This window comes from Tetrahymena thermophila (genome assembly GCF_000189635.1).
Source record: "Tetrahymena thermophila SB210 genomic scaffold scf_8254359, whole genome shotgun sequence".
Taxonomy (NCBI): domain Eukaryota; phylum Ciliophora; class Oligohymenophorea; order Hymenostomatida; family Tetrahymenidae; genus Tetrahymena; species Tetrahymena thermophila.
Window position 1 is genome coordinate 33132 of NW_002476143.1, and position 26751 is coordinate 59882.

At 24.7% G+C, this 26751-nt stretch overlaps 9 protein-coding genes across 9 annotated transcripts; 3 read left to right on the forward strand and 6 right to left on the reverse strand. All coding sequences in view use genetic code 6, as the record gives it.

Annotated features, from left to right (window-relative positions):
- Positions 1 to 610: 610 nt before the first annotated feature.
- TTHERM_000836611 (PRP38 family protein) lies at positions 611 to 3188 on the forward strand (the record flags this gene model as incomplete). Its single annotated transcript, XM_012800354.1, has 8 exons — positions 611 to 629; positions 687 to 1044; positions 1108 to 1165; positions 1473 to 1788; positions 1839 to 1973; positions 2026 to 2692; positions 2747 to 2914; positions 2969 to 3188. 8 exons carry the CDS (start codon positions 611 to 613, stop codon positions 3186 to 3188), a joined length of 1941 nt encoding a protein of 646 aa, XP_012655808.1.
- A 532-nt stretch (positions 3189 to 3720) lies between these two features.
- On the reverse strand, positions 3721 to 6788 carry TTHERM_00836620 (tetratricopeptide repeat protein; the record flags this gene model as incomplete). The annotated part of the gene is made up of 9 exons (XM_001025235.1): positions 3721 to 3791; positions 3845 to 3942; positions 4005 to 4209; positions 4343 to 5326; positions 5380 to 5704; positions 5755 to 5849; positions 5905 to 6464; positions 6518 to 6584; positions 6647 to 6788. The coding sequence occupies 9 exons, from the start codon at positions 6786 to 6788 to the stop codon at positions 3721 to 3723; spliced, it is 2547 nt and encodes an 848-aa protein (XP_001025235.1).
- Positions 6789 to 7612: 824 nt separating this feature from the next.
- On the reverse strand, positions 7613 to 9914 carry TTHERM_00836630 (IBR domain protein; the record flags this gene model as incomplete). The annotated part of the gene is made up of 8 exons (XM_001025236.3): positions 7613 to 7737; positions 7798 to 8061; positions 8139 to 8610; positions 8664 to 8792; positions 8847 to 8948; positions 9243 to 9398; positions 9459 to 9676; positions 9797 to 9914. 8 exons carry the CDS (start codon positions 9912 to 9914, stop codon positions 7613 to 7615), a joined length of 1584 nt encoding a protein of 527 aa, XP_001025236.2.
- Positions 9915 to 11010: 1096 nt separating this feature from the next.
- On the reverse strand, positions 11011 to 13410 carry TTHERM_00836640 (WD repeat protein; the record flags this gene model as incomplete). Its single annotated transcript, XM_001025237.3, has 5 exons — positions 11011 to 11429; positions 11633 to 12113; positions 12184 to 12362; positions 12432 to 12808; positions 12980 to 13410. 5 exons carry the CDS (start codon positions 13408 to 13410, stop codon positions 11011 to 11013), a joined length of 1887 nt encoding a protein of 628 aa, XP_001025237.2.
- Positions 13411 to 14138: 728 nt separating this feature from the next.
- Positions 14139 to 16536, forward strand: TTHERM_00836650 (hypothetical protein). The gene is made up of 2 exons (XM_001025238.2): positions 14139 to 15420; positions 15737 to 16536. The coding sequence occupies exons 1-2, from the start codon at positions 14185 to 14187 to the stop codon at positions 16388 to 16390; spliced, it is 1890 nt and encodes a 629-aa protein (XP_001025238.1). The 5' UTR covers positions 14139 to 14184; the 3' UTR covers positions 16391 to 16536.
- Positions 16537 to 16654: 118 nt separating this feature from the next.
- TTHERM_00836660 (hypothetical protein) lies at positions 16655 to 18549 on the forward strand (the record flags this gene model as incomplete). The annotated part of the gene is made up of 2 exons (XM_001025239.3): positions 16655 to 17827; positions 17890 to 18549. 2 exons carry the CDS (start codon positions 16655 to 16657, stop codon positions 18547 to 18549), a joined length of 1833 nt encoding a protein of 610 aa, XP_001025239.1.
- Positions 18550 to 19048: 499 nt separating this feature from the next.
- TTHERM_00836670 (zinc finger, C3HC4 type (RING finger) protein) lies at positions 19049 to 21527 on the reverse strand (the record flags this gene model as incomplete). The annotated part of the gene is made up of 9 exons (XM_001025240.2): positions 19049 to 19147; positions 19214 to 19278; positions 19331 to 19426; positions 19483 to 19942; positions 19996 to 20261; positions 20434 to 20538; positions 20587 to 20794; positions 20893 to 21097; positions 21205 to 21527. 9 exons carry the CDS (start codon positions 21525 to 21527, stop codon positions 19049 to 19051), a joined length of 1827 nt encoding a protein of 608 aa, XP_001025240.2.
- A 478-nt stretch (positions 21528 to 22005) lies between these two features.
- Positions 22006 to 22907, reverse strand: TTHERM_00836680 (ATP11 protein; the record flags this gene model as incomplete). Its single annotated transcript, XM_001025241.1, has 4 exons — positions 22006 to 22196; positions 22266 to 22359; positions 22517 to 22604; positions 22702 to 22907. The coding sequence occupies 4 exons, from the start codon at positions 22905 to 22907 to the stop codon at positions 22006 to 22008; spliced, it is 579 nt and encodes a 192-aa protein (XP_001025241.1).
- Positions 22908 to 23543: 636 nt separating this feature from the next.
- On the reverse strand, positions 23544 to 26663 carry TTHERM_00836690 (M16 family peptidase, putative; the record flags this gene model as incomplete). Its single annotated transcript, XM_001025242.4, has 8 exons — positions 23544 to 23723; positions 23787 to 24043; positions 24330 to 24715; positions 24801 to 25037; positions 25102 to 25216; positions 25316 to 25430; positions 26196 to 26306; positions 26616 to 26663. 8 exons carry the CDS (start codon positions 26661 to 26663, stop codon positions 23544 to 23546), a joined length of 1449 nt encoding a protein of 482 aa, XP_001025242.2.
- Between the last annotated feature and the right edge of the window lie 88 nt (positions 26664 to 26751).

The window sequence follows — 26751 nt, forward strand, 5'->3', positions numbered from 1 at the left end:
AAATTATCACACTCCCATAAAAAGTTTTAATATTTCTTAACAAATTTTATTCTCTTTAAAACAATTTAACAAATTTCCAAATTATATTCAAATATCATTAAAATCCATAACAAAGTAATTTTATTCAACAAATGTACTACCATTTTTAATAATTTATATTGCATTTAAACTTATTTAATTATTAAACAGTTTAATTTATTTTAAATTTCAAATATTTAAATGGATAGTAAAATTAAATATAAATCCAAAAAACATTTCAAATTATTTTAGCAAAAACTTAACAAATAAATTACTATGACTTTAAAATAAATTAATTTTGTATGAAATAAATTAATTATATTATAAGAAAAGATAATTTTTGTGATAAATGGCTTTGACTGACTGGTGATAACTGACTGATTATATGAACGAGCGAGTAGACGCAAATTAAATTAAGTTATGTATAAAAAAATGTTAAATTTAAAAAGCTTTAGAAATAAGTATTTATTATGATTTAATTAAAAATAATTTCTATTTTTGAAGAATCATTAATAATTTTCAATATAATTAAATAGGTGATAGTGAAATTATAAATAATATCACAACATAATTAGGATAAGCAAAGAAATAAATGATTCCAAATTAAAATAGTAAATTATAAAGCAATTATTTAAGTTTAGTTAATAATTATTATGATAAAAATAAAGTGATGGACTATCATTTAAATGGTCAATAACCGCCATAGAATCAATAGTTTTAGTTCAACCCTATGCAATATAATTAGCCACCACCTCATAATTAATATTCAAATTAGCCATATTTCCAACAACCTTAAGGATTTTTACCTGACTAATAATCTATGTATCAAAATTAATAATAGCAGTAATTCATGATGCATCCTCCTCCTAATTTTCCGATTTTGCAACCCCAATAGCAACAATCTGCTTCTGCATAACATAATATGATTCTAGAATAAGTTCTCAGCAAAAATAATGAAAAGCTAAAGAATTCGCAACCAAAAAATGCATGCAGCTTTCATCCAACTGCAATTTCTAAATCTTGCAGGTAAAACTAAAGTTTAATTTTATAAGTAAAGCTTAAAACATTTTAATTATTTTTTTAATTTAGAACTTGCAGAAAAATTGCAGCTGAATAAGAAAGTAAAAGCAAGGAATAGAAGGACCAAGTAATAACTTATGAATTCAAAATTTAAGGATATAAATTGTGCATCTGATTTCAGGAATGAGTTATGGAGTAAATTAATAAATATATCACTTTAATTCAGTAAAAACCAAATTTTTCGGTTTTAAAATAAATAAGAATTAAATGTAAAAAGTTTTTTTATCTCGTTAGTTTATTAATTTATTTCAAACAAATTTTTGCTTGTTGGTTGGTTGGTTGGTTGTTTCGTTTTAATGATCAAACTTCCTTTTTTCTGAAATGCTAGATGGACAAATTTTTATTTATAGAATTTATTAATATTATTTTTTAAGGAAAAAAAGGATAAAATGGATGACGATTTAGACGCTGAATTGATTGAAGTGCTTCCTTCTACTGAAAAAGGAGAAAATAATATTTTTAGTATTTGGGAATATGATAGCTCTGGTACCTTAAATCCAAAGCTTAAAACAAATATTATGAATAGCAGCTATTTTAAAATTGATTTATTCAGCTTAAAAACTTACCATGAAGTTATTGATGAAATTTAAAAGCATGTTAATCATGCTGAACCCTATGCCATAGGTCCTACTGGTGTGCCTTCAACACTTTTCTGCTGTCTTTATAAATTTATGCTTATGAAATTAACAGGTAGTTAATTTATGAAATTTGTTATTTAAAGTTTATATTTTCTATAAAAGTAAAATAGGTAAAGGGTTTAGTAGAGTACAAGCAAAGTCCAATGGTTCGTGCAATTGGTTTTTTATATATAAGATTTTGTTGTGATCCTAAATATATGTTTGCTTGGTTTAAGAAACACTTACTTGATGACGAAGGTAATTAATTATTTTAGACTTAGATTTCTTTTAATTAATTTTATAATAATAGAATTTAAACCTGGTGCTGATAAAAACTCCCCTAATATGACTATCGGAGATTATGTAGAAAAGTTGTTAAGTGATCAAGAATATTATGGGACAAGACTTCCAAGAATTCCTATTAAAATTGAAACTAAAATAAAAGCTAAACTAGTCTTGAATTAAGAGAAAAGAGATAGAAAATAAAGTAATTTAGAAAACATCTCTAAATTTTAAAAGGAAACTCCTGTCATTGCTATTTCTAGTGTTGATGGAGAATGGCATGAAGGTATTGTTGAAAAAATTGAAGGAAAGCTTGTTTAAGTTAGATTTTTACCAGACAAAAACTTTGAAGGATGCAATGAATTAATCAATTTTGGTGAAGTTGAACTTGTTAACTCTGATGATGCAAATGAAGATAAAAACCAATCTTATAAAAGCAAAAGCAGATCAAGATCTGTAGAAAAGGAAAAAAGAAGAAAATCTAGATCTAGGTCAAAATCAGGTAAAAGAAAAAGAAGCAGATCAAAAGATAAAAAGAAAAAGCATAGTAGCAGATCAAGGAGTCATGATAAACACAAAAAGCATAAAAAAAGATCAAGTAGAAGTAGATCAAGAGATCGTGAACGTGAACGTGATCGTGATCGTGACCGTAAGCATAAAAGATCTAAATCAAAAGAAGAAAACAAGGCCAAGAGGTAAATTAATAAAAAATGAATGAGAATTCTTTTAATGTGTTCTTTTAAATAAAGTAAAATTGAGTCCATGAAGCAGAGAGAATAAAGAATAGAAGAAGAAATTAGAAGAAGATAAGCTGACTAAGCTGTTGCATATAGTAAAAGTGATGTTGCAAGAATACCCTAAAGCTATAAAACAGCATTAAGTGGAAATATCTCTAAAATTGCCTAGTCTGGAAGAAGGTAATTTATTTTTTTCAAACTAAAATGTTAATCATTAAATTTAAAATCAAATAGTCCTTCAACCGGTAGAAGAGAAGAATTTGTTGAAACAGTAATTCCAAGTGTTGCAGAAAACAGAAACAAAAAATAAAATGAATAAGAAAAGCAACCTACTAAGCAAAAAACATAAGAATAAATTGAAAAAGAGCAAAGAATGTTACAAATGTATGGTGGTGATGTCCAAACTAAAGGATCAGCTTACACTTAAAACAGATAAGCCAGTGATTATGCTTGAAACCACTTTCAAAACTTTATCATAATTAAATTAGAGTATTTTGCATTAAGCAGAGTTTATATTGAATTTAGTATAAAAATTTGATATAAATTAATTAATTATTGATCATATTTTTAAAGCTTTATCCACAAATCAAATTAAATAATTAATTAATTAACATTAAAAATGAAAATATTTTCCTCGTTCTTAAAAACTCATTGTTTTAAAAATCATTAAAAAATATCTCCATAATAGAATTCAATTTAACCAATGATTATTTTTGATGGTTTTATTTTTAAATTAAATTGAATATTTGCTTTAATTTAATTTATAAAATTAAATAAAACATGATTAAATTTATACTTAAAATAACTTAATACTCATAAGATTTATTTAATTTAAAATTATGAATTATTGAAGAAAAGATAAATTAAAAAAGTAAATTTTTTTTTGATAAATATTTAAATTAGAATTATTTAATTAACAGAAAATAAAATTAGTTAATTAATACAACTTTTATATAGTCTTAATTGAAAAAATAATTATTGAATTATCACAATTTAAATATTTCTAGTAAATCTGTAGCTTATCCAAGGTCTATTGCTTCTAGCAAATCCTTAACTCCTAATTAATTAATTTTAAATTTAAAAAGGGTTTTATATCAATTTAAATTTTACCTTTTTTTTCTTTTTTGGTTAAAAATTTAACACAAAGATTAAATTTCGATGTCTTTGTTAGACCTCTTACAATATTTTGGCACATCTCTTTATTATCACTATTTTAAATTATTTAAATTAAATAGGATAAATAAATAAATTAATTAATTTTGCAAAATACCCAATTCCACATTCTTAAAGAACTTGTACGATAGCCAATAAAATATTAGAAGGTATGTCATTTTTATCATAAATCTTTGCATAGTGGTCGCCAGGGATCTGCTTAATATAGGCATAAAATTTATCACGGTTATTTTTGAGCTAATTAAAGTCTTTTTCAAACACTGTAGAATTCTCAGGGAGCTTGAAGTCGTTTAACATGTTATCTTAGTGAATTAAATAATAAAATAATTAATTTAATTTTTATAAATAAAAAATACTTATAAAAAAAAAAAATTTAATAAAATTTTAATAAATTCGAAAAAAAGAATAAAATTCAATAAATCATTAAACAAATACCTGCAGCTGATTGAAGTGCTTATTCTGTAATTTTATTGATATCTTAAGTTGTAAGATTAGATGTAATTTAATTTTAATCAGATTCTTTTTTTGCTGTTTATTCAGTTTTTATGGGCTAATCTAATTCTTATTGTTGTTCTTAGTTTTTCTAGTTTAATTTTTCAGTTTCTAAGTGTCTCAATGAGAGCTTGACTTCAATTCCCAGCTTAGAAATTTCTTAAAGGAGTTGCTTAGCAGCAGGGTTGTTGCTGTCAAGTTGGTTTACCTTTTCTAAATCCTTACGAGCCTTTTCGTATTTTTCATATTTTAATTTCAAATTTTCAATAGTTTTTTCTTCACTTATTGCATCTCCCAAAGCTCTTACTGCTTAGGCTCTTCTGTATAAACATTTAATGTTTTCTTCTTGATAATACAAAGCAGAAGTAGTACATTTTACTACATCTTCATACTTCTTTTAGCTTAATAAGCAAAGAGATTGATTGCTAAGAACTTATAAATATAATTAAATAACTACTGGATCTTTTTTATTTAGTCTCTAGGAGTAGTTGACTTCTATTTCTAAAGCAACTTCTCTAAATTTTTTGAGAGCACCTTCAATATCTTTTTAGGTGAATAGTGCATTACCCTCTTCCTTTAATTTACTGAGACGATCCAATTTATCTTATTTACTACTAACTTCTGCACTTTACTTTACCTTTGTTTCAGTGTTAGTGGTTTCATTTTATTTACTATCGCTCTTTTTTACAAGAACCATTTCTTCTTCTTCCACAATCTCTACTTAACTTTTGTTTTGAGTGGAAGTTGTTTCTTGCTTATTTTCGCTTTCATCTTCTGATTCACTTAGAACTTCTTTGTCATATTGACAGCATTACTATACTCTTCTCATACCTTAAGAAGATTATAAATTGCCTGGGTCTAAGTGCTTAACTTTAAGGAAATCTCTGAAAGATCTTTTATATTTCTCTAACCTTTCATAAGCCATAGCTTTTTGATAATAAAAATAATAAAATATAAATTTAATTTAGATTTATTTCTACCTCTTCTTAAGTAAGCCTTTACCAAGACGTCTGGAGAAAGAACTTTTTTCATTTAGATAACTTAATTGGTGTAATTAATTACACTTTTGTTATCATCTAATTGCTTGTAACACAAAGCAACATTATTAAGATAGTTAGCCATTTTTCTTTGATATTCATTTTGGTCTTCTGCTGAGGCTGAGAATGATCCAATTGAAGTCAACTTTGAAATGCAAGTTTGTAAAATTTGTAACGCATTATCAAAAAGACCATTCTTAATATGAGCATTTGCAACTTCTTTTTAAGATTCTATTTAATTAACTTAATCGTCATAGAATTTCTTTTTCTAAAATCAAAATTCTTTAATGTTTACATAAATTTAAAATAATATTTTACCTCTAAATCAAGCTTTTCAGTGTTATTTTATTATTATTATTATTCTTATTCATCATCATCTTCCTCTTCTTCTACAATTTAAACTCTCTTAAAGCCTAAATTAAAAAAAAAATACTTAATTTAAATATAAATAAAAAGTATTCATTATACCTTTTTCAGGATTTGTATTTGATTTTTTAAGTAAGTCTTAGCATTCCTTAAGATCTCCATTAACTTCTTTGTTTTCTGGGTCTTTTTCCATGATAAACTTAAAATCGCTGTAAGCCTCGTAAACTTTATCCTATGCAAAACGAGCTTTTCCTCTTCTGTGATAAGCCTTTAGATAGTTAGGATCTATTTCTATGGCTTTGTTGCAGTCTTTTATAACCTTATCGTATTCCTTTAACTTTAAATATACTAAAGCTCTGTTGCAATAAGAGGCTGCTAATTTTGGATCATATTCAATACTTTTTGTGTAATATTCAATAGCTTCTTTAAAATCTTTTGATTTAAGAGCTTCATTTCCTTTGTTTTTTTCATTTTCTGCTTTGGCTTTTTTTTATTCTTCAGTCAATGTCTCATTTTGCTAAATTTGCTATTCAATCTCAAAAATCTTTGCTGCTTTTTCTTTTTGTTGTTCCTTTTTTTAAAGTTCCTCTTCCCATTTATAAATGTCAGATTCTAAAGTTTGTTTTTCTTTATCACTAACATTGTTGTCAAACACCTTAGGACTTAAGTATGGTAAAAGTTAAATATTTGGCTATTTTCAATATTTTAAAGTTACGCTTTAGAAGGATCTAACTTTCTTAGTTTTTGAATGCATGCTTCCTTTAACTCGACAAAGTAATTACCTTAATTAAAAATATTTATTCAATAAATATTTATGTGCTTGGTTAAATAAATGAAATCTTACCATCTTCTTCAATTAATTTAATAGCTTTCTTTAAGAAATTAGGCTTATTCTATTTTTCAATCCAATCATAATCTATTTTTTCTAAAGTAAGGTCAGATAATAATTCTTAACCACCTGTTTCAGGGTAAAGACCGCCAAACATTTTTTATATCTTTTTTTTTTAATATTTTGCAAACTTTTAATATTTTAAATTGATTTCTGTTTTTTTTTTTTTTTTTTAAATTTTAAAATCTCCTTGTTTTTAAAGGAATGAATTAAGTATGTGAAATATAACCTATTAATTAATTAATTAATTAAAAGTGTTGTATATTTCAAAATACGAATGCGCACGCATATTTTAATATATATTTAAAATAAATAAATAAATAATTTTTTGTTAATAAATATATAAATTTTTTAAAACTTAAAATTAATTAGAATATTATTAATTTTTCTAATAAAATAAATTACAAAAATAGTTAAAAATAACATCTATCTCAACTAATTAAAAGATCTTTCATCATTTAATTTTATTAATCACCTAAATGTGTCTTCCACATTTCAGAACTAGCTAGCCACTTTTTAATTAAGATAAATTTTTGATAATTAATTTTACACTTGATAGCATTCCAAAACTATATTTTCATTATTTAAATTTAAAATTAGCATAAAATATTTTTATCATTTACTTTATAAATTGGCAAGTAAAAATAAAATACTTAAAATTTAAAAATAACTAAACTACTTTATTTTTTTTGTAATAATTGACAAATATATAAATTTAGTAATAATTAAAAAAAACTTATCGATTTAGTAATAACTAAAAAACAGTTATAATTTTTACTGAAATAATCTGATTAAGTAAAATAAATATACAAAAATTAAGGTTTTAAGACATAAATTGTTATTACAGAAAAAACTAAAAATATTTTTATAGGAATTAATATTAAAATATTTATGTAAAATTAGAGTGTAACTAACTATTTTTCATTTACGCTCAATAAAACAACTTTCACAAAAAATATGATCAATCTAGTTGGGAACTCCACAATAATCACATGTCCACGTAGGTATTTCTTTATATGAGGAGACCTTACTTAACTCAGGCATTTCTGTTTAATAGATTAAAATTATTTACAATTATTTAAAAATTATTGAATTTAATTAATTACCTTTTTCAAATGAGTCAATCATATTTCCAAAATATTTATTAAGTGTTAAAGTGAGCTTTTTAACATCTCTCTAAAAGTCATAAAACTCATTTTCCATCATTCTTTGCTTTTCATTTAGGAATTCATATATTTTTTAATCCGTTTTATGATCTAATCTCTCTAAGTTATTTTCTAAATCTTTCTAAAGGAATTCAACTAAATTTCTTTTGCTTATAGAAATATAATAAGCCAAAGGATAACTGAATGCAACAGCTCTTCTGCATTCTATTTTCATTATAATAAATCAAAATTAAATTTAAGATATGTAAATATATACAAATAAATAAATAAATAAACTTTACCTATAATAGTCAATAATGCTTCTGTTAAGAAATCAAAATTAATTACTGTATCTAACTTAGTATTAATATCGTTATAAATTTTTTCTATTTCAAACTTCTTCCTTATTGCAAATTCTATTGATTTTTTATGATTGATAAATCTTTCAGAGAAAAATGTAAATCTCTTCAGCTCTTCTTCAGATTATTGTTTTATTTAGTCTTATTCTTTTTTATGAATTTCAGAATATTTATTGCAATCAACGTGATTTTTCCAGTCTCCCATACAAAGCCAACAAAATTCATAAGTACATTTTCTACACGTCATATGCATACAACCTTAATTCTTCTCTATGTCAACTTTACATTTAGGGCATTTCTTTGTGTTTAATTTAATCCACAATTAATCAATTGTTTCAGAAGTTTTTCCTCCTACTAAGCTTGACCATTCTTTCATTTTTTAACAATTTAAAGGTCTATGAGCTTCGTCACGACACTAATTTTAAAGAAAAATTTTACAAAAAATAATCTAATATGAACTATATATACCAGTGAACAAAATGAATAGGTACAATCACAGGAAACATTAAAGAAAGCTTCATCAAAAGATTAAAGTGAGCCTTTGTAAGAATTTAAAATAATTATATTTTAGCACTTTTTGCCAGGACAACAGGTAGCCTTTTTAAAAAAATCAGCTTAATCCTATAAAAAATAATAAAACAATGTTGTTACTTTTTTATTTCTAGCCATAAAATCTTAACATAAGAAAGTTTCAAATAGCTTATATGAAGAGTCTTTCAGGAATTTCTTAAAAACATCTAAATCTACTATTTGCTTAATTTAAAAAATAATAATTAATATTTTTAAATAAATAAGAATCTTTTTTTAAACAATTAAAATGCTTCTTTTAATAAAATATTTTTGCAATACTTATTTTATTTACACATCTAAAAATTTCTAACTATTTGATTAATTATCTTTCTAAAGAATTTAATTATTTTAATATATCTATAGTTATTTCATTGAATAGTTAAATCTATTAATAGTTGTTTTGCTAATTATCTTAATTTGTAATTATGCTTTACCTAGGTTATTTATTTGCAAAATTAGCTAATTTAAATCATTTACCTTGCATTTATCCATTGGGCATTTCTTTATTAAAGCAAATTCACATCCTTATTTAATTCCTGCTTCTAAATATTATGACCAGCAGTTTGAACAGAATTCATGATTGCATTCTAAGCTATAAAGGTTTCTATCATCACAGCATAGGATGCACTCAGACTTTAAAAATAATAAATTAATGAGTTAATACAGATTATAAACAATAATAATAGAATCTACAGTTTTCTTTGCTTATTTGGCTGAAGAGTAAACTTCATCAATTAATTTCTATGTAGGATTTTATGCCAAATTCAGATCATAGTTTACCTTTTAAAATAACCATAAAGCCTTTCCTGACGATATACCTAAAGTATCTTAGATAGTTTTGATATTTTCTTTTATTTCGTTGCAAAATAAATAATCTTTGACCAACCTAAGCTAATGTGATTAACCAAAAGCTATTTATTTTCAAATAAAAAGGATTTTTTATTTTTTTTCATTATTAATAATTTATAATTGTTATCTAGCTAATGTATAAATTAATTAGAAAAAATGAAAAAACTAACTAACTAATTTACTAAGCTTTTAATCACTAGCCTTCTTTTCTTCTTCTTCGTAATGATAATCGTGTTCATCATGGTCACCATAATCTTCTTGATCGTAATAATTATCATCATAATCTCCGTAATCGCTCATTTTATTCTTAGATTTGCTAAATAAATTTAATTGATCTCCTTAATTATCTTAATACAATTTTTTTCTGCAGTTTTTATAAAAAATTTAATGATTTTCAATTTATCTTTTTTCACTTATGTTATCGTTTATAAATATTCTGATGACTAGTTCTGATGTATACTTATTTTTAAAAATATCCTTTCTTTGTAAATTTTTTATTTTTATAGAAGAATAAAATAGCCAAACACGAAAAATCTTTTCAGGTTTTATCAGAAAGTTAAAGTTTCTATCAAAATGAAGTTAATTTTTCAAATTATTTTAATAAAAAAGTATAACAAAAATTAAAATAAGATTTAAATTTACATATGAAATCAAATTTTAAATATAATTTCTTTGTTCACCTTGATAAAATAAAATAGATGAATATCTATCAATCTACCTTCTACTAAGCATATATTGTAGTTAAAAAAGAGCTAAACTCTAATTGGTTTATTATTCAAATTTGAATGAATGCTTATATAGTTAGATCAATAAAGGAAATGATAGTCACTAAAAAATTAATACTAAAATTTTTATTTTTTATCTAAAAATATTTATACCGATTACTAATTAAAATTTGGTACACTCGCATGCAGGATTTAAGGTGATAGTTTAAAAATAAAATGAAAACAATAATAATGTCTGTCTGATGTTCAATAAATAATTATTGCAAAAATCTTAATTTAAAAAATAAAATCTTGCTAATAATTAAAATTTTAATAGCAAAAACAATTACTTATTATTATATAACATAGATAGCTTTAAATTAGTTTATAAAATAATATTGTGTCTAAGTATACTTTAAATTTAAATTTCATATATTTACTAAAAAATTACAAATAGTTGTTAATGTTCCATCCAACTAATATTTATAGGAATTTTGATAAATTTAATTAAAAAAATGAACTCATAACAACATTTTAAAATTAAAATAATATTTTAAGATGCAATTATTGATTATTTGTGTTGAAAATAACCCAAAAATATTTAAATCTCAGCTGATTTCGATGCATTTATATAATTTTATAAATTACAAAACTTCTATAAAAAATAAAAGTAATACAAAATATAATTTTGGTCAGTCAAATATATTCCACACTAATATATTTCCATCTCTTCCTCCTGAAATTACTTACTTGCAATCAGGTGAGAAGGTAACAGTGTTAATGCAGCCTGAATGTCCACGGCCTTAAGCTATCAATTTACCAGTTGCAAAATCCCAAACTTTTACTATTTGCTCTGAGCCTCCAGTAACAAAATATCTACCATCACTTGATAAGTGGAGAGACATACATTCGTCTGCAGCCTTAGGGTTATTGTTTGTATCTAATATTCTGATTGGATTTGCTTAATTTAAATTCCAGTAAGTTATTTTTCTATCTTAACCAGTTGTAACTACTGTTTGATTATCATTAGCAATATCAAATGAATTTATACCACCCATACGTTAAATATGAGCACTTATTCTTTTTTGTTGTTTTAAATCCCATGATAAAACTGTTTTATAAAATAAATTTTGTTTTTTAAATATAACATTTTGACTTCACTTTAAAAGTTCAGCTTTTTTAAATTTTTATTCCAATTAATACAAGTCAATCTTTAAAACTTACATTTTATTTTTTAAGTTAATTTTTACTTTAATTAATAAAATTTATATTTTTAGTAAAATCTAATCATAAATAAATAAATGTATTAATTACGAGCTCTATCTTTGGATGATGACACAACTTAGCTTTCATTTTCTCCTAAAAGCTTGACTTTAGTTACTTTTGAAGTATGCTCTTTAAGATGAGAAAGCATTTCTCTTGAACGCATTTCCCATACTCTAACTTCACCATCACAGCCTCCAGAACAGAAGAATTTAAAATTTTTACTTAGGCAAATACTATAAACACCATCTTTATGGGCATTATCCATTTACCAAATTATGTTACCATTTTCACTTGAAAACATACGAATTTTGCCATCCTACCAACCGCTCAACACTATTTCGCTATTATAGGTTAGACATAAAGGAGATCCTGCATTATTAGCAAAGCATCTAGTGGTTACGACGTAATCTGATCCTATATCCCATAAACGAATAGAGCCATCTTCACTGCAAGATGCAAATTTATCAGATATACCTGGAGGATAAGTTAAAAATACAACAGAATCTGTATGGTTTTCACAATGTAAAATCTATTTAATAATAACGATTAATTATTTTAATATTGAATCATTCTTTTCTGTTAAGTATTTATTATATTACCTTAGCAAGGTCTGTGTTTCTAATTCTGTAAATAAAACCTCTATCTGTTGCACACATACACTCTTATAAGTTAGGTGAGCAAGAAATACTGTTAACACTGCCAATAATTTAATTCTTAACAACAGAATCAATTTAGTTTCCATCGGTTTTAAATAAATTTATAATACCATTACCACATCCTTTTAGTAAATACAAAATATGTTAATAAAAAACAATTTTATAGAATTGAAATATTTTATAATGCTTACCAACTAAAATCAGAGATGGATTTACAGCTTGTATGCTCTGAACTCCTTAAGCGGAGACTGTAATCACAGCTGCTAATACTTTATTTTTCATTTAAAAGCATAGAAAATCACCAGATGATGTTCCTGCAAATAAATAATCCTCACGATTTTTGGAGAATTCTAGACATCTGTATTCTCTAATTACTGATCCTGTGTTAATAAATTCATGCTAAATCTATCCTAATTGAGCATCCAATTTCCAAACGCATATCTATTTATTTCCTGCAGTTGCAAATTAATATTTATTTGTATCTCTAAGCTTTATATCTTTAGCGAATCCACCCCATCTCATTGCAATAATCTTTTCAGGATATATTTAACAACTAGCTACAATACACCTATTTATTAACAAATAAATTAGTCAATTTTACATTATTATTCACTTTTAAACTCATTTTCATTTTGAAAATATTTAAAAAAAGATTGAATAGATGCATCGCAATAATTTCTAATTTATTTATGGACATATAAATCTATTTATTTTTCAAAAAAGAAATAACTAAATATACCCATTTATCGTATTCCATATAAATATCTTTTTATCTGATGGATTTCCACAGCTAAATAGTAATCTGTCATCATCTGAAAATTAAACTATAGCAACTTCATGATCGTGTTCGGATAATTTAAATCTAAGTTTCCTGTATTAGAAATCCCAAATAATTACATCAGAGTTATCACCTAGTTATCCTGAAGCTACTAATTTACCATTATTTGATATTGCTAAGCATGTTATTTAATTATCATGACCTCTTAAAAAGCTTTGCTTATGAGGATCCTTTAAATCTGTGATAACTATGCAAGCGCCAGATATATATACAAAATCTTAACCATTAGGATGGAAATAGACACATCTTGGAATCTTTCCGCTAAAACCAATAGCATGCTCTAATTCAATAATTGAATCTTCCTATAATGATGCTTCTGAAACGTTATCCATTTGATTGAACCTTTTATATTACTATTCCTTTTTATAATTTGTATGGTTGTCGAAGGTTAATCCTAATTTAAGTAATTTATCTCAACAGCTTTATTTTTTTTATTTTATTGAGAAATCTTATAAAAATCTAAATTTTAGGTTAATAATCAATTATAATTTTAAATTTTTGGTAAGTTGTTTTTTTTTTTCAATCATTTCTTCTTTACGTAATTTAATTTTGAAAGAAACATATAAACTAACATTCATTTTTGAATGAATAAATGAATAAATACATAAAAATTCATTATTTCATTGTTAAAAACATTTTTTCATTTTTATTGAATCATTTTTAAAAATAAATTTTAGATTTTTAGTATCTTATTTTATCTTTAGAATTGTAATTATTTTTTAAATGAATGAAATCACCTCTTCAAAAAAGATAAGATAATTGATTATTTTTTAAGGTTCTGCTTTGAAAAATGTAGTGACCACCTTCAGTAAGTAAGTAAGTAAATAAATAAATAAAATACTTGATATAATTTACTTACTTTTATTCAAAGGTATTGATATGTATGTATTGATTATCAATGATTTGCATTTGCTATTTACTAAAATTCTTTTATCAAAAATTAATAAGTAATATCATTTCCCATAAATATATTGAAATACAACTACTTTGAAGATATATTTGATGGTGCGAGCTTAAAGATTTAAATTGCAAATATCTAGTTTTCAAATTAAATATAATTAAATTAAATAAAAAACTTTAATATTCTATCAAAACAATAAAGAAGTATGAGTGAGGTAAATTTCAACAACATTTTTAAATAATAACTCTCTAGCTCTATTGATGTTAACAGTCCTTTTTAGGAACCATAATTACATAATTTATTTCAGAAAATAAATGAAATGGTCAATTAAATTTAACAGAATTATGATAAAAAAGTAGATTTTAGAAAAAGTGAATCTCCTAAAATGATTGTCAATTGTTTTGCTGAAGCTATTAACTCCATTTATACAAGTGTATAGACAATAGAGTCATAAAAATAGTAACTAAATTAAGCCAAAGCAGAATTAGAAAAGGCAAAAAAAACCATAAGCGAATTAAAAGCTAATAAGGACTCTCTTTAAACTGCCTTAAACTAGTAAGAATAGGGCTTCCATGATATTTTTTTACAAAAGTAAACTGAGATAAACTAGCTGAGAAATGAGATAGAAGAATTACAAAAAAAAAAGAAATACGACGAAAGTAATGATTCGGATAAATAGTATGACATAACTGTTGATATAAAATCGTTAGTGAATATCTAAAAAGAGCCTATCAGAGTCATTTATTCTTAGGAGAGAGGAATAACTAAGTAATGTTTAGAAGAAATGGAGCACTGCTCATTTGTAGCGATTCTAGGATTGAAAAATAAAGGAAAAACTTTCCTACTAAATGAGCTAAACAATGAAAACTTTCCATCAGGATATCACTACTCAACTTCTGGCATCAGTGTGAAAATTGATAACTCAGATAGAAATAATATCAAAGTTTATCTGGATTCTGAAGGAATCAATAAACCTGCTAGATATAATTGGAGTAATGATTCTGATTTTTAGGACTATATTAAGTTAAAGTAGGAGAATGATGATGCCTCATGCAATTATGCAGAGAGTTAGTTTAAGAGGAATTTCTAAACTAAAGTGACAGAAAAATTTTAAGATATAAAGAGCACAGAACAAATTTAAATGCAGTTTTTGCTTGAGCACTCAGAAACTATTATTATTGTTGTAGGAATTATTTCTTTGGAAGAACAAAAAATTATTTCTGTCATTAGTGAAATGTTCGATAAAGATATTATAGTTGTTCATAACTTAAAAGAATACTCAAGATGCGAACATGTAAAAAATGAGATAGAAAACAATCTTTATGATTTGTTCCCTCTAGAACGTAGAGGAATTCAACTTTTTAACAAGGCAGGTGAAGAAAATGAATTTGTTTATCAAGATCAAAGAAATGAAAGAGTCTTCCATTGCGTATTGGCCAAAGTAATCATATATATTAATAATAAATATTTGTTCTTTCTTCACTTACAATTAAAAAGTGTAATATTTTTGATTACACACTCTTATTTACTACGTCAGTCATAAAAATATATCAATTTTTTTTATCCATTCTTATTTTTGTTATTGTTGATCTTACTTAGCAAATTAATTTAGCCTTCCTTCACAGAATTTTAAATTAATTCTCTTATACGAGAAAATAATTAGACTATAACCTAAAATTAATTATTTATAGGAGAAATTAACTTTTTTTTCAATTGTATTACTTAATTAATCACAACTTTCAATTTTAATTAAAAAGAAAGATACTCCCGCAGGTGAATTTTACAATAAGTTTTCTTATGATTACATCAAACAAAAAATATAGCTAAATGAAAACAAGAAATCGATGAATATTGCCTAAGATTTTTCAAACTTCCTTAATAAGTGTTTACGTGATTTTCTAGATATAGGCTACTCTTCTCAAGAGAAAAAGAATCTTAAGGTTCCACTTTCAGATGTGCTTCTAAGCATCGAAGAGAAAGAAACCTGTGATGAAATAACCCTTCTCCCAGAATATGAAATTTAAGGAACCAAAGACATTCTTTTAGATGTTTTTGGTAGATTTAGAAACATGATTAATTACTCCATCCATTTGTAGGGTTATAAGAAAATACTTGAAATAGAACTTCCAGGAGATACCAAGTTGACAAAAGCTTCTCTTATAAAAGAAGATGAGTATTAAGTCATGGTTATTTAGGCGAATAAATAAATAGTGTACTAAGATTAATAAGGAATTTAAGAAATATTTAACAACAGAAATCTTGGGTAGGTCTACCACAAAATTAAAGTAGGAAAAACAACAGAAAATTTAAAAATAACCAAAAAATTTACTGAAAAAAGAGGTATCTACACTTGCGAGTTCGAAATAACTAAACCAGAATACACTTTAAGCATAGAATAATAAAATAAATGAAATAATCTACAAAAAAGTCATTTACAATTTTTATATTGATTGGCAAGTAATATTAAATTGCATCTATTAATAAATAAATGTGTGGTGTTTTCATAATATTTTTATGTGTGTTTATTTTTTTTTGATTAAATTACACATTTTTTTTTTATAGAATATCTTTATTTGCAATAAAATTCAAAATATCCTCTCACTAAAAAATAATTAATTGATTAATCAAATTGATAAATAATAATAAATCACAAAAAGCTTATTAAGTAAAAATAAATGAGTAATCCTTAGATAAATTAAGTAAACCAGTAATCAATAAACGATCCTAATTTAGATGTCAAAGAAATCTAAAAAGCCTTAGGAGATGAAGTAAATGAGAGAAAACCTAACTAATAGTAAATTAACGATTAAATACCTGTTTTAGAGAAGGTAGAAACTTAAAAAGATGATTCTAACGATATAGAAGTTGACATTTAAGCAAAGTACTAGAAATTAGAAGATCAATATGGAAATTTATAGAGTCTTTTTGTTTAATTTTAGAATGAAACTAGCAAACTCTTGCAAGATTAGAGCGATAATATTAACAAATAGCAGCTATAATCGATTATTTAAAAAATAAATGAAAGTCAAAAGTAACTAAATAATTAGAATTAGGTATCAAGATAAGATAAAGATTACTTCTATGGATAATCTAAAAATACGAACAGTTATGATGTCCTCATTTCTATTAACTCAATGTATGACTTAAGTAACAAGTAATGCAAAATTGAATACTTTGAGAAGCCAAATAAGACTAAAGAAATAATAGATTCCCAATAAAAATGCTCTATAATAGGATTCTAAGGTGTTAAAAACAGGGGTAAAACATTCTTACTTAACTAACTAAGTGATGAAAAATTCCCTTCTGCCTTCTACGAGAGCACTTTAGGAATAAGCGCAAAAGTGGATATTAAAGACAGCTCTACTAAAATCTATTTAGACTCTGAAGGTGTTTAGAAACCTGCTAAGTTCAACTGGAATGATGCATATAAAAGCAAAAATAAAAATTCTAGAAATGAAGAAGATGAAGCTAAGTTCCTTAGCTAGATGTAAGAACAGGTAATTTAAAGTTTCTTCGATATTAAAGCTACTGAATAATTGCAATAAGAGTTTCTGCTATAAAGCTGTGAAATAGTTATTATTGTAGTTGGTATGCTTTCTATTGAAGATTAAAAACTTATATCAAGCATAATTGATAGAAAACTAAGTTGCTAAATTATTGTTGTTCACAACTATAAAGAGATAAAGGAAATTAAACATGTATAAGATCACATTGAGCATTCATTGATGTACTAATTCCCCCTTGCAATCCACAGTCCTGATCTTAAATTAAAAACAAATAAAGAACACAATAAAATTGCTTATATTGATCGTAGATATAAAAATGTTGTCCACATTATTTTTGCAAATGTAAATAAATAAATTTATTTAATTTTTATTTGCTCTTGAAATTTATTGTTTTTATTTTTAAGAACAAAAGCGAAGCAGGAGATTATTTTAATTAGTTCTCTTTAGAATATATTAGATAGAAAATTTAGTTGCATTCTCGTAACAAATCTTTTTGCATAAGCGAAAGATTTACTAAGTTTTTGAATGACTATTTACCAAATTACATTGAATTTGTTGATCAACCTAAAACATTTGACAAAACATTAGTTAAAAAAGAAGCTAATAATAATGAATTTATAATTTCATTGTCAGAAAACTTAAAAATTAATAGGATTAAGGATATTACTTTAGATGTCTTTGGAAGGATCATCAATGCAATTAATTATACTGTTGTTGAGTTCGATAAAAATAATTAAAAATATAAAAGAATAGATATAGAGCTTCCAGGAAATACATATTTTGAGAATGATAACTGCCTGGTGTAGACTGATGATAAAGGTAGAACTTAATTAGTTATAAAAGCACTTAAGAAGTTAGATTAAACTGTTTAAGGAACTATTATTCTAGAAGACAAAAGATTATATGGTGAGTTTATTCTGAAAGTTATAATTGGAAAACCAGAAGAAAAACTCACATAGGTAGGAAAGATTATCAATAACAATAATGGTGTTCACTCTATTTTATTCTTAAACGAATCTAGTGAATAAGATTGTTTAGGAGACGATGATGATAATAATGTATGAGTAATATTATAGATTGAATTTTGCTTTATTTTAAATAAACTTTTAATCGATAAATTTATTTTTTTTTAAATGTCATCAATAGTATTATATGTATGATTTTTTATTTCTAAATTTTTTTTAATTTGTAAAAAAAATGATTTTTTTCTTATTTGTAAATTAATTCAGAAATTAATTTTATTTTTTAATAAAAACTGAATTATTCTATATTTCATTATACTTTTTAAACAATTAATTTGAGGTTTATATTTTTATAAAAAGTTTGTATGCTGCTAAATTTAATTTATTCATAATTGAATCTGAAGGAAGCCGTACACAATGAATTCACATGCATAAACATAAATAAACGATGCATTAAATATTATAATATATTTTAAATAAATATATATTTAGTAAGTATATAATATTTTTTAGAGATAATATAATGTAATAAATATAAATACTGTAACAATTAAACGTTATTTTATTGAAATTTTATTAAATTATTTAACAACAAGAGCTTTCAACATAACTAATTAGCTTAAATAGTTTTAGATAATACTTTCATAACATTATCTTTATTATCAGAGTTGTATTCTAGCTGATATAATTACTCAACTTTCTAATTTTTAATAGTTTGAATTTATTTAATTTATTTATTTATTTGCTTATAATTATTTTATTTTACCTATCTGCATAAGTAGCATTCTTATGTGTTTTTCCATATTAAAAGAGCACATTCATAGCATATTCCTATTAAAATAAATTATTTTAATTATTTATTTATTTATATTAAAAACTTTACCTCCATGTCCACAGTTCATAAAAACTGTGTCTGGTTAGTTTTCAAAGCAAACCAGACAATTTTGAATGCTTGTATTTTTACTTTCTTCTTCTTATTCTTATTTTATTTATAATAAAATAACTTCTTTTTCACATAAAATATTTTTAATTTACTTTAGGAATTATCATAGATATTTCGTTTGATATCTTCTTTCCTGAAAGCACAACTTTCGGATTTTCTATGTGTACCGTTTATGTTTTTTTCACTAAATATATCATGAAAATCTTTGCTAAGTTATATTTCTTAATTGTTTAAAAATTGATTCTACTCAATTTTTTCTAAATTATTTTCAATTTTTAGTCTATTTGATAGAACTGGAAATTTAAAGGGAATTTGGTTTATTGTTGCTTTATTTTCTGCAATATCTGTCTCCAATGTAGGAATTGTTGGTCCAAGTAAGTGTCTTGCAGCCTATGATATTTTTCTTAGCTCTTCTTTTTAAATATCAACTGAAACAGATTTTTTTATTGAGCATTTAAATTCTTTTAGCAATTCCTTTTACTTTGAGTTGCTTTCATTTCTGTTTTTATTTATATTTATCGACTTTGAGAAAAAAGTAGCTGATTATTTTTACTTTATAAATAAATTTAATTCATTCTAAGTAAATTTAAATTTATAAATTTTACTAAATATATTGGGTTTTTTTTCTAGTTTATGTTCAACTTTATTACATCACCAACAAATTTTTACTCAAATAATTCTAAGCCAGGAATTTCTCTTTATATTTGCTACCCATCTTGTTGTTGATGAATTTGATTATCTAAAGAAGAATTTTCACCATAAAATAATATGAATTTTATTGTTTCTGTGATTACTCCCTTAAATGTTAAAATTAAGAGAGAAATAAGTGGTGTGGCAGCAAAGCAAAATACTAGGCTATAGCTATCTTAATCTAACATTTAAAATAATTAAATTTTTAACATATTAAAATTTTATTAATTCTATTGATTAAAATTAATATTAATATATAAAATTTTTAAATAGTAATCAAATAATTAATAACTTTATTTTTATATTAACATTTTTATGGAGTTTAAATAATTCTGGGAAACATAAAATATTACATAGTTTTGAAGGATCTTAGAGATAGTTCAATGCTTTTAATGATGTTAGAAGTAGACTTGTAGCGAAAAGCGATAGCACCAAAAAAATAATAAAAAATCCTAATACTATTTAAAAAAAGTTAAGAAAAATATAAAATAAAAATTTTTTATTACATTCTTTTTTATGAGAATGTGTTTTGTGGCTAATAGCAGTAAATTTCATAGTTTCATACAAAAAAAATATGATAAAAAGTGATATTAAGGCAAATATCACCCAAAATGGCCATAGTAATGCTTACCATTACATTTAAATAAAGAAATCCATTTTAAGACTAAATTGCAAGAGTTAAACCCATATTGCAGCATAAATAATAAATCCTACCTAAAGTAATTAATTAAAAATTTATTTAAAAATATATTATATATAGATGTAAAAATATTTGGACTAAGTTCATTTTATTTATGAAAAATAAAAATTACTATTTTGCAAAAGTGAATAAAGTCTTTTTATTCACCATTTCCTTCAACTTTCACTTCATCTAACTTGAGCAACAAGGATATAAACATAGGAATGCATATAAAACTGAAGTAGAAAGAATAATATTTAAAGTATAAGCAAATTAAAAGAACAGAAAGACACTCTAGAAATGAGTCTACTATATAAACAGATTGTGACTGGCATTCACTATTTAATAATATTATAAATATTTTATTTGAAGTAATTTTGATTAAATTATTATATATTTTTTAGTTCTTTCTTTTATTTTTTGTTAGTTTATTTGCTTTGTTTACCAGTCTTTCGAGAAGATAGATTTTAAAAATTTATAGAGTGGATAGCTGCCTAACAATCCTAATGGGATAAATTAGCTAACCCCGCTAATTTATACGAACTCGAGTATTGCTATTTCCTCAACACCTACACAAAAAAACAGAAAACAAATTTCTTTTACAATCAATATTTCGTCATTGCTAAAGTTATTATTTTAAGAGTTTCTTCTTGCTCCAATTTATATGGCAATATTCTAAAGATTTATTTCGACATTTTAGTTGTCTTATTAATTGTTATTGTTATTGTTATTGTTTTAAATATTTTAAACTTCATAATTTTCTTGCATTTTTTAATGGCTTTAATACGAAAGCTAATGAACCACTAATCAATTAATAAATAAATTATAATTTTGTTTGAGAATTGCAGATAGAAACTAGTAGAACAAAGCTTATTGTCAGTGTAATAATATCAAATATTTAAAGTAATAGACCTCAAAAGAGAATAGATAGTAGAATAAATTAATTTGAGTTGATTGTAATCAAACTAGTAGAGCTAGCTGTTATGATTAAAAAATGAATGTTATTACTTATACAGAAATAAAGTTGATTCTTTTTTTTTGGTTTTGTATTTAATTAATTAATTATTTAATTAACTAAGTTAATAGATTACTTTATAAAACACAATTACATTTATAAATAATTTAGTTTTTTGGTCTTTCTGTGATTGATAGACCATAAATTTGCAAATATTATTTTTATAAGCATGGATAGAATTAATTAGCTCGTCAACCAATCACTGTAATATTTCTAATTCTAGTTTCTCTTTCAGATTTGCAGTTAAAAGAATTAACTATAAGCTTCATAGTTGAATTCATGAGGACTGTGATTAAATTTGAAAACGAAATCTTGATATAAATCTGGTGTTAAGTATTACTTTAAAGTTAAATTCCATACTACATTAGCTTCAGGTTTAGTTATCATAAAATTAATAATATCTCCTCTAACTAATGATAATTCTATTATTTTTAATTAAAAAAAATAAATTTAAATCATTATTTGATCAAAAAATCTAATTCAGTCAGTACATTTGGTAGGAATTAGCTCATCAAATAGAGTAATGACAAAGTAGGGTGTAGCCTTTGTTCCCTTCAACTTATAGTCTTCAAGGTAAGTGAATAACTTTTAATTAAAGTAGGAATTGTTATAAAATAAATAATTTTGTATTTAAAAACAGTAGAAATATTTATTTATTTTTTAAGGTTAAAAAGCAGATAAAAAATATTTTTTAAAATATTTTCAGATAATTTATTTTCAAAATTCATTTAAAAATTTTTACAATAGATTTTTCTTGAGCTTAACCCAAAAGAAGAAAGTGACCTGTTTTCTTCTTGATAGGAACTAAAAACATAGGTGATTATGTATACCTAATTAATTTTTAAAAATCATAAACAATAAGTATTTATTGCTTAAAAACATGAAGAATATCTATTTGATTTATTGAAAATAAGTATTTGTTTTTACTGTCTTTTTAAGATATCATATTCTTTTTTTGATATAGCATCAGAAATATTTTCACTTCTGGTATTATGATATTCGGTCCATAAATCTATGCATTTATCAGTAGTTTCTTTTTCGAAAAGAGAAAGCTTAACAACTTCTCTGAGCTTTCTGGGACAAGGATAATTAAAAGAAAAATGGTATTATGCTAAATGTGTTAATCTTTTCATGTTAATTTAAATATTTTAACTTATCAAAATTCAAATTTTTAATGTCTACTAAGCTAAGTAAGAATTTTCTAAGATTGGCTATTATTTGAAATAATATTGATTCTCTCACTCTCCGCAAGATATTTGATTAAAAATAAATTCATAAACTAAAAACAGATTAAAAATAACTTTAATTAAAGGATATCTTTAGAAGATTGTTGTGCTTTAGTTATTTATTTAATATTAGACGATAAAAATATTATTTATTTATTTATTAATTAATAATTTTTATAAACTCTTTTTTATTTTAAAATAAACATTTTATGATAATTCATTTTAAATTTGCTGTTGGTTGAATGATTTTAAAATTAACATAAATATTTTATTAAAAAAAGCAGAAATAAATAAATTAATAAGCATAGAAGGAAGGAAATTGAAGCGAAAAAGAAAAATGGTGAGTGAAACAATTATATAACAATTATTGTCATCAGCATGATAAAGTTTGTACGAATGATAAAACTCTTGACTCAATTATGTAGAATACTTTAAAATGATTAATATTTTATACAAATTGAGGCTACAGAGCAATAATCAATAACGTAGCACTATATTGCAATTATTAATTTTATCAATAAATTATAAAAAAGTGTATCATGATCACTTGAGGAGGTTTCTAATAGCATCATAAGTAGGAAGAGCATTAACTTGACTACCTTGGGCAACGAAGGTAGGATTAGAAGTCAAAACCTTAGCAACAGCCTTGGCGACTTGATCAGCAGTAACGGAATCAATTTGCTTAACGTAATCAGTGTGTTGAATTTTATTGAAAGTTCTGACCTATTTTAATAATTTAATTTATTTTTTATTTAAATGTTTTATTTTATTTATTTATTTATTTACATTCTTGACAGTTTCTTCGAGTCTGTCAGTTTGTCTTTCGAGAGCAGAAAGAACAGAGTTCTTAAGGGCAGCCTTAGCAGTAAGGAGTTCATCAGCATTAACACCAGAAGCAATAGCCTTCAATTCAGCAATACTGTGGTTAAGAATGTCCTTAGCTCTATCAGCAGAACCAGAAGTTCTGAGACCGAATAAACCAGAGTCAGTGAAGTGGAAGTTCAAGGCTTCAGCTTAATCGAAGTAAGCGTACTTTTATAAGACTATATTATTTCGAAATCGATTTTAATATAAATTATTAACCACTCAAGCAAAATAAATCAAAATTAGAAAAAATGATAACTTAAAAACACTTATTATTATAATATCTCTTAAACTAAAAATAAATAATAAAAAATATTCTATTCAATTAAGAACTAAAAAATCATTAAAAGAAAAATCATTATTTATTTATTTTTTGATTAAAGATATTTTTGAGATTTATTTATTTTAAAACATTATCATTCATCCTTTGATTATGAATCATTTTTAAATTTTAAGAAGGTTTACGGTTCTTCTTGAGTCTGAGGTTGTTGAGAAGGGCAGCAGCAACGTTGAAAGCAACTATGTCAGCAGAGCTCCAAGGAACAGATTAGAATAATAAAGCAAGGGTGACGTTGCTTTCTTCAGTTAAGTTTCTAACTTCACCACCGAGATATTCGGATTTTTCTCTTTGGTGGGTCTTTTGACCTTCAGCAGAGGGGATTTAAGCAAGCTTGGTTTGAACGAGGTCAACGAATTCTTGGTGGGATTCAACACCAGCAGCGCAGACGAAGATTCTGTTGGGGGTGATGTTTTCCAATTAGAACTTTTATAAAGTGTAAGAAGACAAGTTCTTAACGTTTCCTCTTAAACCCTTAAGGGGTAAACCTAAGCCCTTCAAACCATAAGCAGTCCTATGTAAATAAAATTAAAATTAATATTTTAATTAATTAAGGAATTAATTTAATTAAAATATTTTTATTTGAGTTAAATAATTACTTGAAGACGCTTTCGTTGAAAAGTTCACCAGTCTTGAGGTAAGATTCGAGCTTGTGGGTATTTTAGTTCTTTTCAACACCGACTGAAGCAGCGACGGTAGATCTGGGTTCAAGAGCACAGTCAGCAACCATGGAGAAGACATCGGTAGCATCGTGAGCGAGGCAGTTAGCCTTGAAGTAAGCAGTTTCTTAGTCATATTCCATTTCGAAAGAACCACCAGATTGTTGAACAACACCGCTGTTTTACAAATACAAATATTTATTTAATTAATTAATGTTTGCTTGGTTTTAATCATATATACTAGTTAATGGTTTCGTTTGTGTTCAAGACAGTCTTGAGGTAAGTGTTCTTGATGGAGAGTAAAGAACCAGAAGTTTCGTTGGTTTCATCTCTGGTACCGACGTCCAAAAGAATACCTTAATTTTTAACAAATATTTATTAATTCAATCATTTATTTTAAGTCAATTTTTATATTTGAAAATTTTAGATATTTTAATTTGAAATGTGCTGTTTACCCATATCAACTTGAGAAGGGAAAGTTTAAGATTCAGTGATAATGGTGACACCGTTGGCAAGCTTGGTGACTTCGTACTTGGCAGCAACGTCTTCGGCAGTTTGGCCTCTGAAACCCTATAAATATGTTAAAAGCAGTTTAGTTTATTATGCTAGATATTTTTGACTTTTTAATATTATTTTTATAGAGAATTCATAAAACTATCTTTGGTATTTGATAAAGAAATGCTTGGTCTTGCTTGCTAAAATGCTTTTTATATTTATTTATCTATTTTCTCTCCTAATCATTTTTGAAATTAAAATGTTTTAAACAAAGTCATTTTCGCTAGTTGCTTTTTTTAATGATGTTTCTATCTAATTCTTTTTTAGATTAAAATTTACTGTTTGAACTGCAGAAAAAGAAAAACAATAAATCCAATTTAGAAACCAAATTCTAGACTTGTGAAAATGTCAGAGGCTGATTTAATGATTAAAATGTGCATTTAAATGCTATCTATTTTTTCAGTTATTCTATTGCCAGTTGCTAGAAGCAAATTTGTATCTATAAAATTTAATTTTTGGTATATCTATATATCTAAGCTATTTATTTGTTAAGTGTATCCTAAAAGAAAAAGCGAAAAGAGAAAATAAAATATCTCTTTTCTTTTTTAACTAAATAAAACTAAAGGTATCTATCCTAACTTTCTTTTTTGAATATCTTCAACTCCTACAGCTAATCCAAAAAGAAAGTGAACCTTTGTGAATGGCGTTTTATGGCATGTGCCTACGATAAAACTATTGATGCTATTTGCAAGTATTAGTTAGACCTTTCTTTCCTTTATACCAAATTAGTTGCGTTTCTCTATAAAGATAATTAATTTTTTTATTAAATTGATCAATCACCTAGACGGGAGTTCTGGGGTCAGCAGTAGTAACCTTGTAGGTTTCAGCAGACTTGTCATCCTTGTAAATGAAGTCGTAGAAAGCTTTTCTAACAGAGAAAGCTTGCTTGCACTAATAAGTTTGTTTAAAAAAAGATTATTTAGTGTTTTTGATTTCATTTATATTAATTAGCCTTTGAGCAAATTGTTTGTTTATATATAATTTTCTTCTTATTTGAGATTAATTTAAATCGCGACAATTAATCAAGTATTAAGGTTGAAAAAAATGAGAAGCGAAACCCTTAAACAAATGGCGTTCAAGTTTATTCTAATCAACTATTTATTGTAATGAACGCCATTTTTAGCATCTTCTCTATTTTTTATCTGCCTTTTCAACATTTGCTCATTGGCAAAACCTTTTATTTAATATCAAAAAACTAACCTATCCGGAGAGAGACTTCAAGGTGTTTTGAGTAATTTTGGATAACATATTTATTGCCCTTAATTAATTTTTTTATTTTTTTGTATTTTTTTCTTTTTCCTTTCTTTTATTATTTTTAATTATCTTGCTTCTGTGT